Genomic DNA, 10278 nt, shown 5'->3' with positions numbered 1-10278 from the left:
CCTTATATGGAGATTGTGAAGGTTAATAATTGAGTCAGGTTCAAGATTGTGATATCATATCTTAGCAAAACCATAAAATATTGTTGGGAGAACTTTCCACATTGTATCAATATTTTGTTTCAAAAGCTCTAGGATGCTTCTGATGTTTTGGATGTTCTCTCTAGGGTCTGTAAAACCATAAAATATAATGGTTGTCTAAGTTGGCCTTCTCAGAGACACATTATTTAGAGAGGTCAGTGTGTAACACTCAATAACAAAGTAGAGTCTCTCACTAGGTGAGACTAATGTTCACTATTATGAGCTTATGCAATTATTAATCCCATCTCGTGTCTAAGTTCTTTTCATCAGGAGCATGCGAGCAAAAGTCAAAAAAGAGAACAATTTATTTGTGAAGTTCAGGTATCATGCATACTAAAAACATCATTTTATCTTGTTCCTTTGAGGAACCAGAGTTGTAGAGTTGTCTTTGTGCCTTTAATGCAGGAGTTGTATGTTATATTTTATATTAATGGAATGGAAGATTAAGAAGTTGTTTTTGTATGGTTATACAATATTATTAAGCACTTAAACTTAATGAGAGTTTTTAAAAAGCTAGAGTTTTTATATTATGGAGATCAATTTTTTTTACGTGTTGGAATTTCACCATCCATGGAAAAATATGATGGATGAGATAGAATAAACTAGTTTTTGTTCAAATTCCTACAAACAATATCATTAATGAAGTTGTGAAAAAACTTTAAAGTTGTGAAAAAACATCGAACAAAAATTAAACTTTTCATGGTTGTGTTAAAGATGGTGATGAGGTGATAGGCTTAACCGGTTGGCTGAATGTTCACCTAAAAAAGCAAGTCTGTGAAGAATCGGAGATTATTTGATGTTTACGTAAAAAAAATATAGAAAAATATAATAATGTATAAGAAGAGAAAAATAAAATGAAGTTGAAAAGAGTATGCATCTAAGTGTAGCTTGTGTATGTGTTGGCCAGAAATTGTATAGCCTGGCCTGGCTTTGGCTGTGAATGGTCTTAGTTTTGTATACTAGAACTTGTGTGGTATGGTCAGGCACCTTTGCATGGCAACTGCTGCATTTAACAATCTGATAACTGTTCTTAAATATACAATCTAACATGAAAATGCTTTTTTGTTTCCATATCCTTGCATATTATCTTTCTAAGAATTTGCTTAAGACAGTTTTTCTCAAAGGAGCTTCCTCATCCTCATCATCTTTATCAGACTTCAAATGTATGTTTAGAGCACATCGGATTATGGAATTGACCTGCATCCTCAATCTGGCATTGTCAATGAAAGTTTCTGTCAGCATCTTCCTCAACTCATTGTCCGTTCTATCACTGCCATTGGTGTTGTGAGTTTCATCCGATCTTGCCACAGAATTTTCCAAATCCTGTGCCAGGAGCTGTGCCTGCTCGAGTTTATGAAACATTTGCAAGCATGTAAAGGTTAATATAACCAGGATTGCAAGAAATTATGAGAAAAGGATGTTAAAAAGGTAGGATGGTACATGAAATCATAGAAACCTGTTCAACCAGAGTTTAGTCTAAAGTGTGCAGTGCAAGGACAACCAGTCTAGATTTTGTACATGAAACACTTCTGAATTTCTTTAGAGCCTATAATGCATCCAAGACACCAAGTTGGATAAAGAATCTTGACACACTATGCTGTAATTGTAAATAGTGCAGATTTAAAAAATTGCAGATTTCAAAACTGTTCCACGTATGTAGCATCATCACCCAACAACACCAGCATCGATTTGGACTTTTTTCCCAAAAACTATTACTTTCAATGGTTTCTTGTTTTTTTTTCAGATTATTTGAAAAGTCACCTTGCATGCATCTATCCATCATGTTTGCGTCCTGCCATGAGAGATGGATAGAATTGTCTCATGCAGTAGCAATCTAAATTGTCTTCTTTCTTTGGGTAGACACATCTTTTCTACAGACTGTTCTTCGGTTTTTTATATGGATTACAATCCGTATCAATCAATTGATGAACAAAGGTTCTGAAAAAACATCAAATAGACATGTAGATAAGGATATCCCTATCGAGAGCATAGAGAAGGATATCCCTGTCAAGAATTTAAATGTTCACAGAACAATGATAAATCCCACTGCATTCCAAACCACTATCTGCGCACCTTTGTTCTTTCATCCAAACATAACATCCAAGGAACCGTTGATTCAAAGAATAAGAATAATAGTTTAACGGTTTTAAATCACTGAGGCTGATGAGAATAAGTTGGTTGTTAAATAAATCAACACCCATATAAATTCATCCAGAAATGCACAAATTTAAATTATTCACATGCAATGTAAATGCATGCATTTATGTTTGATATGAAAGCATACAAGGTACTGTATTTTGTGGGGAAAAGCACCATGTTTTAAATGAGATTGTCCAAACACTATATTTCAATAAATGTGAGCTCCAAACTCCAAAGCTACCATCATGTGGAAAAAAGATTCAAGGTGGAAACATTTTCTCATTTCCAGGGTAATAAATAAAATGTGGGAAGTTACCTCTGCAAGAAGGAGACCAATTCGATTGTCAGATGTAGTCAAGAGATCAATGGCATCAGATGGTGATGAAGTATCCACAATTAATTTATCTTCCTCCTCGACAAGGAAGTTCACACTGCATTCTTCAAGCCTGTTGTGAAGAATTTCACACTCATGCAACAGCTTGGCATTAGCAGCAATTACATTCTCGGTTATTTGCTTTTCCTTATTAACTGCTCTCTGAAATATACATAAAAAACAGTACTAAGTGATGGGGGTTTTTGCAACAAAGAACTATATGCAAATAGTAGAATGCCGCATGTGATTATGCAAGTATCATTCAATAATATTACAAAGAGAAACAATACAACGAGATTGATTGAAGAAAACCTAAGAGCCAACCAAATTAATAGAAATAAGGGAGAAAATTTAACTGGTTGGGTAGACATTGAAGACCTGACTTGAACTTGTGATACAAGAAGCAAAATGATGAAACCGACATGTTTTGGTGAAAAGGGAATTTACCTCTACTTCTAATTTCTCTTTCATCAATCGGCTAAGCTCCTGCTTTAGTTCTCTCTGAGAATTTCGAAGAGATTTGACCTCTTTAACAAGGAGCTTTACATCTGCTTTTGACTTCACCTGTAACTCTTCATGATCTTTATGTAAGTCTTCAAAATCTTTTCTAGCAACATCCAACTGCTGCAGCAACATTTTGTTGTCTTGCAGTACTGAAATTTTAGCAGACTCAGAACATGCCTTTTCATCCTGGATATTATCATGGATCATTCACCAGCTCTCATCATAATGGAATAGAATGAAATGTAGAGAATGATAGTTTAAAGAGAATAAACCTGTTCATGTTTCAGTTTTAGCTCCAACTCCAAACACTGCCTACGGAGTTCCTCCACATCCCACTGCGTTTGAGTAAATCTTTCCCTTTCAATCAAAACAGCTTGTTGCATGTTTTCTTTACAATTGTTTCTAGTTGTCTCAAGATCCACTTCCAAATCTTTAACCTACCAAAAAAAGTCCTCAAAAACCGGTTATGTCCTCGCTACTGATATGTACATGTATATGATATACTGCATGGCTTATTATTGCCTACTGAAAACCACAGTCAAAAAATGCTACTACACTCATAGAATCAAGAGATGACGGCTAGATTGGAGCAAATAGAGTTAGTGCTGTCTGGTAACACGAATTTCATAATTCACAGCACAATTTTGGTTGCACTGCAGTATCTCATCCAATTAAATAACAGTGACAAACCTAAACCTTTGAATACAATGAGCCCAAAATTGTTCAGTTGCACTTTACTAATATAAATGTCTATCCAAACCATTCAAAATCATCTACCATCAAAAGATCATTCAATTTTACTGAGTTCAGTAAATTTGTAATAACAAAGATAATGGTGTTGTCTATCTGTTTCTCTTCTTCTTAGAAGAGATAATTAGTTACACTAAAATAGGAATAAGAATATACAGAACACACAGGTGTGCTGCATGCGCATATTGAGAGCGAGAGGTGTTTATATCTTGCTGGAATTTTTGCCATTAAAATAGCACTAGTATAATGATGGCAAGTCTACCTAGCTCCAAAACTTCTATGAAATTCACCCGGTCCATCTCAATGTTAAAAAGAATTTTTCTTCCAAAATAGATAAAACAGAGTGCTGCATCACACATCACCTTAAAATTATTCCTACGCTGCTATAAAAATGAAACTAAAGCTGCGCAAGAAAGCACAAAAGCATAGTCAAGCATACCTTTGTTGTCAAGAATTGCCTCACAGCAATCTCTTGATTTAATCTTGCTATAAGATCTTCCACATCTGTTTTTGCAGTAGCCAGTCTTTGCTGTAAAGTATTAAGAACCCTGTTCAATTTATGGCGCTCATCTGATGGAAGAGCAACTAGTACATCCCTTGATAACTGTAAATCAGAGCTTACAGAAGCATCAATGATTTTAGAACTCTCAGTTCCTTCAGGACAATCAATGGAATTATCACCAAATAAATTACCCATCCCCAAATTTGATATTTCACTAGCTCTCATAGAACTGATGTCACTCTCAATACTCTCTGTAGACAGTCGTCGGATATGACCATCTAGCCTTAGATACTCTTGTGCGGGCAAAGGTACTGTTTCACCACCAAGAAAAGATTTAGCTTTAGATGTACTATCAGCATGTTTATCTCTGCCTGTGATACTTTTAACCCTTACAGTATGTATTTTCTGCTGGGAAAACCTTTCTAGGTTCTCCAGAATAGAGGTCTTGCTCAACCTAGTGTATTTAACAGGTGTTTCAGTGGGATCGGTTATGTTTTGATCAGACGTTGAAGCTTCCATGCCAAGATCATCATTGATATCTCTTTCAATCCTTGGAGTTGCGAACCCTGACATCTCATCAGGAGAATCATAATCATGATATGATGCAACTGATGTACTACCAGCAAGAACAGAACCATCCGAGCTGGTTTGCAGTAGAAATGATGGAACCATGCCAACAACAGATGAATCAATATCTTCCCCTTGCTGATTTGCATCATCAAAAGCTGAATAGGATAGAATTACATATTAATTCAGAAAAGCATGAGCAATAGAGTATTTATATTCTTTGCTTTGGGAACAGTACACTGTTAAAGGTTCAACCAAAAAACAGAGTTATTTTCAAGATGCATCTACAAACACCTACATGACCTTGCTGCAGCCTCAAGCTCAAGCTCAAGAAATGTTCCTACTGGAGCACTTCTGGATACATCAATGTCCGATAATAGTTTTTCCATCCAATCCTCCAGAGAACATCTTCGCTGCAAAATACTAGCCATTTTGAGAATATTATTACCATTATTATTCTAAAGGAAATAGCTAATTTTAAATTCTAGATGCACATTAATCTCAGATTGTATTGTTGTAGACAAGGATATTTTTGTTATTTCTAAGTTTGCTGAAAAATCTAGAATTTCCAGGTCTTTTTAGTGTTTCTTTAGTTTAAAGTAAATAGCTTTATTGGGTATTTCATATTCCAAAATAGAACTACTAGTATTTTCTTATATAGGACTTCGAGTATTAGAAACTCTATGCAAAGGTATGTAATGCATTATTTTTAGTAGAGACTAAATCCAACAATTTTGCTTTTGATTGCGATGCAATCTCCTCTTAGGTGTGACTCCTAAGAATCCTAGATGTGAAGCTTAGGTTTTCTATCCTCTAGATGTGACTCCTAGAAACCATACTAGTGTGACTCTAGTAGTTTCTACAATTTCCAGTAGCTCAAATCCCACATTCCAACCATCAAACAACCTCCATTGAATTCCAAGCCCAGTCAATCCTATTGCTCTTAACCATCAATAGAACTCAAACCAGAAAGTTACTATTAACATCACTTTTCATAACTGTAAACAGGCCCTGAAATTCACACCCGGAACAGCACCCTAAGCTGTCCTGCATACCTTTGCTGTAAATAAACACATGTAAACATGGCTAATAAGGAAAACACAAACTTATTGAGTTTCTCCATCCACCCTTTTGATAACTAACAAAATACTAAATGAACACCAAGATGGAGGCACAGTCCCCATAAATAAGGTTTGGCAAAAGAAGGCTGATAAGCAAATTGATCTGCAAAGCTTCAAACCAAAGAAGTGAAGAAGGAATAATCTCTAGTTCCAAAGTTAAGAATATGATCTCTCTAGTTGACAAGAAAAAAGCAACATCAACCGCACCATCTTATATGCTTGTTCACCAGAAGTTTCATCCAAATCAAGCCCAAGGCTCCATTTTCCAAGCTACAGAACTTCTTTTCATATACTTTGCTTTCTAGCATTTCAGTTCTGGAACCAAAGAACACAATTTCCAACCCCTTGAAATAACCAACAGTTGTGAGTTGTGGCTTAAGTTGGTGAGTAGGTTTTCGTTAGATTGGTAATTGCATGGTTTGGAGTCCTAAACAAGAACAGAATGTGTTGACATATTCTATTTAGGAAATGAGGCTTGTTGGTGTTGAGCTTGAAGTGTGTTTCCTAATGAATCTTAAAGAAAGACCTTGTTGCTAGTATAAATAGCATGTGTAGTGTCTAGTTTATGTGTGCCTCAAATATTGATTGTGTCTATTTAGGAAATGAGGCTTGTTGGTGTTGAGCTTGAAGTGTGTTTCCTAATGAATCTTAAAGAAAGACCTTGTTGCTGGTATAAATAGCATGTGTAGTGTCTAGTTTATGTGTGCCTCAAATATTGATTGTGTCCATTTAGGTAATGAGGCTTGTTGGTGTTGAGCTTGAAGTGTGTTTCCTAATGAATCTTAAAGAAAGACCTTGTTGCTAGTATAAATAGCATGTGTAGTGTCTAGTTTATGTGTGCCTCAAATATTGATTGTGTGTAATGGCAACCATAAATCTCGTAGTAGAATTTTTTGGCACACATTATTGTAGGTTTTTGAAAGGGTTGCCTTCTCATTTAGTTTTACACAATAGTAGTTTGCGGGGGCTGATAGTCCTGCAGCAAAGATTCCTTGGATGTAACCGGGTTTTGGATAGGTAGGTGTGTGTGTGTGTGATTAATTTGTGCTTGTTAACCCTGAATTTGATACAGAAGTTTTCTGGGGTAGGCTTTGCCAAACCACATTATATTTTGTCCCTTTTATTTTGTGCTATTACTAGGTTACTTGGGTATTGCACAACACCACCACCAAAACCAAATTGTTCTACTAGGTAAATCCAGCTAGTAGATAAGTTCTTGTGAATCTAGTTCTAATCCAAAAGTAGGTGATGCCATGCAGCCGACTAAATAACTAAGGATATCTAGGTTGAAATCCCATTATGCATGTACTCACCCCTTCATCAATTTCAGTGCCTGCACAATCCTATAAGAAGAAATTACATCAAGCTCCCACCTAATTTCAAAACACCACATCCTCAATGGACTAACCAGTCTGCATTGCCAAAATTCAGCCAAACATCACCTCTTTCCCAGTTTGGCCCCGTACTAACAGACCTTGGCTAACAGAGCAATCTCCCAGCTGAAATTCAAATAACTTAACACCATGCCCCTTGCATCTGCTCCCTCAACTCAAGTCTGCAAGAGTCTCTGCCTGCAACTTAACTAAATTCAGGTGCAAACCCGTTGTTTTGGTCACTCCACCTGCCCATTTCTCACACTTCGGTTTTTTTTTTTGGATGCTCAAAATCCACAACTAAGTGCTGGCAAAAGAGAACAACTATAACAGTATCCTATTTAGACATGGAGGATATGGAAACCCAGCTTGGAAGCATGACCATGACTCAAACTATGCAAATATCATGTGTTTATGGGTGAAACCATACAAGGGAAACTTAAAATAGAAACATTCAAACATCAACTGAAGTCCAAAATCATATTTCAGCAAAGCTGTTTCACATTCACACACAACTGTCATTCCAGGCTGTTCTGTCAATTGCTAAGCCATTTTCTTTACATTTTTTATATTGTAAAAGTCGTTATAATGGAGCTACTCTCCATGACTGGCAGAAACAGAGTTAAAAAGATCAATCGTTCTCATCAAGGCTTGAAGTCACATTGATAAACTTATATGCACTTTCTAGCAGAAGCGATTATCGAGCATACCACGAGTCACTATAGACGAATAAAAACTGCTGAAGGATATTGTCCTTCTGAATATACCTTTGATATAATATATTTTGCCAAGCTTCCCGCATACACTTCTATAATTACATATCCAGGCTACAGTTCTCCTCAAGTTACAATTTTCAATGCTTTTATTCTCCACAAACAGTCAAAATCTGAAGAGAAATTTAGTCCCAAAATAACCAAAATAAGGCCTAAGGTTTCCTTTATTGTCTTAGGCACTGAGCATGATGAATATAATCAAATATAACAACATAGAGAGCAAGTGTGGAATAATGGTGCTCCAGTTGCAAAATTTCAGCAAACCATCCAAATTATGGAGTCATGCTTGTCTCTAAAACTGGACAAGACAATGGAATATCTCTTTTCCCATGCTAGTTACACAGCTTCCAGGAGCAGCAGTATCTGAATGTATGTCTTTATTTGTTTGTTCCATTATTTCCTTTTGATCTATTCTCTCTTTTCACGATTGCAATGAGGTAAGAAAAATTGAGACAGAGATTAAAAGAAATCTTCAAAGACCTTCTACATATATGTGCATTTACAGAATCCCAGTCCTCTGGCAGGGATAAAATTCAGTGACATCATGTTCATATGCATCGCTGATTTCTTAAATTGAAGAGCACTGACGGAACCACCTTTTAAGTGTTAACTACTGGAAAATCATGGAAGCAACATGGAATCATGCAGATTCTTATATACACGACGTGGCATAAAAAACCAAGAAAATGTAAAAAGGGGGCAAAAAGAACCTACCTCTTCCACGGATATCCTGCTCTTTAGTCTCAAAATCCTCTTTGGAGGAGCTGGAGGAAGAGTTTTAAGAGGAAATGCCTTTTGAAGCTACAATCAATGGTAAAAGTGAGCTTAAAACCACTATACAACCAAACGAGACAAAAAGAAATGACATACAAGAAGCAGCAATTTTCGAAACTCAAATAAACACCCATCAACAAAAATGACTTGACATTTAAATCACCTCATAAAATAGATTTAAAAAATCACTAAATCTTCGCAATATCCCTCTGGTGGTGGTAAGCCCTTCGGGTGACAGTACACCAACTTGAACTCTGTAAAACTGTGGTCAATGAATGTTAAAACAGAAAGCTATCTGCTTTCACAATATAAAATAAAATTGAGCTGTGGAGAATGATACCGCGACAGGATCTGAACCTCTTGACTTGGGCACAAGAATCCAAGAAGGAATGGTAACGCAATAACTCCATCCGGTATGAGGATCATGAGGCCAAACGGAATTCCGTCCATCCTAATATTCAGAGACTAGGACATTAGTAATCAAATAAAGCTCCAACAAACGCGTAAAGCTTAAGTCATTTCCATGAACAATCAAAATTATATATATATATATATATATATATATATATATATATAATTCATACACCAAAAATCAGCAAGACCCACAATCATGAATAAGAAAAAGAGCACGAAAACTGTATTGAAAAGACAAACCCATTTACGAGGAGGGAGGCTCCAGTCCATTCCAAGTGGGAGTGGGGACGTTCCATCATGACGGTGCCTTGGAGGGCTCTTTGGCTTATCATGGCGATCGATTACTGTTGAAGAATTTGATGATGATGATGATGAACGGTGAAGAAGGTGATGAAGGTTAGAAGTGGAGATTGGATCGAAGAAGGGATCGGAGAAATCCAAGAGAGAGAGGTCGTATGTGTACATATCCATTCTTTCTTTCTTTTTTAATCTCTACTTGTGGCATCTTAACAATCAGTAATTATCGAGTACAGAACATAAATAGAACTACCTTAGTCGATGTGGTGTGGCTCCGCACAGTCGTATGTATTTTTGCTGTTTTTTTAACAAAAACAATTATCACCATAAACTTAAAAATATGAGGAAATGATATTATTTTAAAAAAAAATTGTAAGATAGCATAGTTTGATATTTTTGTGTTTAATATTATTTAAAAAATATTTAATAAAATAGTATAATTTGACCTTGTCATATTTTTAAAACACAACAACTACTTATTGAAATATAATAACTTAAGATGTTATATTTTTAAAGCTTAACATTAATTAAAATTCAAATATCCTCTTAGATCGAAGAACACATTCCAAACACAGCTCTTCTCTCTACAAACTGGATCACTGACATTTCAGTT

At 35.8% G+C, this 10278-nt stretch overlaps 1 protein-coding gene across 2 annotated transcripts; it reads right to left on the bottom strand.

Moving 5' to 3' along the window:
- Nucleotides 1-1054: 1054 nt before the first annotated feature.
- LOC118040904 (PX domain-containing protein EREX) lies at nucleotides 1055-9897 on the bottom strand. 2 transcript variants are annotated; one of them, XM_035047985.2, is made up of 10 exons: nucleotides 9609-9897; nucleotides 9295-9405; nucleotides 9118-9216; nucleotides 8895-8981; nucleotides 5212-5326; nucleotides 4284-5071; nucleotides 3367-3531; nucleotides 3038-3280; nucleotides 2534-2752; nucleotides 1055-1419 (listed from the first exon to the last, which is right to left on the bottom strand). In XM_035047985.2, the coding sequence occupies exons 1-10, from the start codon at nucleotides 9837-9839 to the stop codon at nucleotides 1162-1164; spliced, it is 2316 nt and encodes a 771-aa protein (XP_034903876.1). In that variant the 5' UTR covers nucleotides 9840-9897; the 3' UTR covers nucleotides 1055-1161. The 2 variants fall into 2 exon arrangements, with proteins under 2 accessions (XP_034903876.1, XP_073260221.1); XM_073404120.1 differs by having other exon boundaries at nucleotides 9118-9208; nucleotides 9617-9758.
- Nucleotides 9898-10278: the final 381 nt, after the last annotated feature.

The sequence above is a fragment of the Populus alba genome, chromosome 1, assembly GCF_005239225.2.
Source record: "Populus alba chromosome 1, ASM523922v2, whole genome shotgun sequence".
Classification (NCBI taxonomy): Eukaryota; Viridiplantae; Streptophyta; class Magnoliopsida; order Malpighiales; family Salicaceae; genus Populus; species Populus alba.
This window is presented reverse-complemented; position numbering and strand designations above follow the sequence as displayed.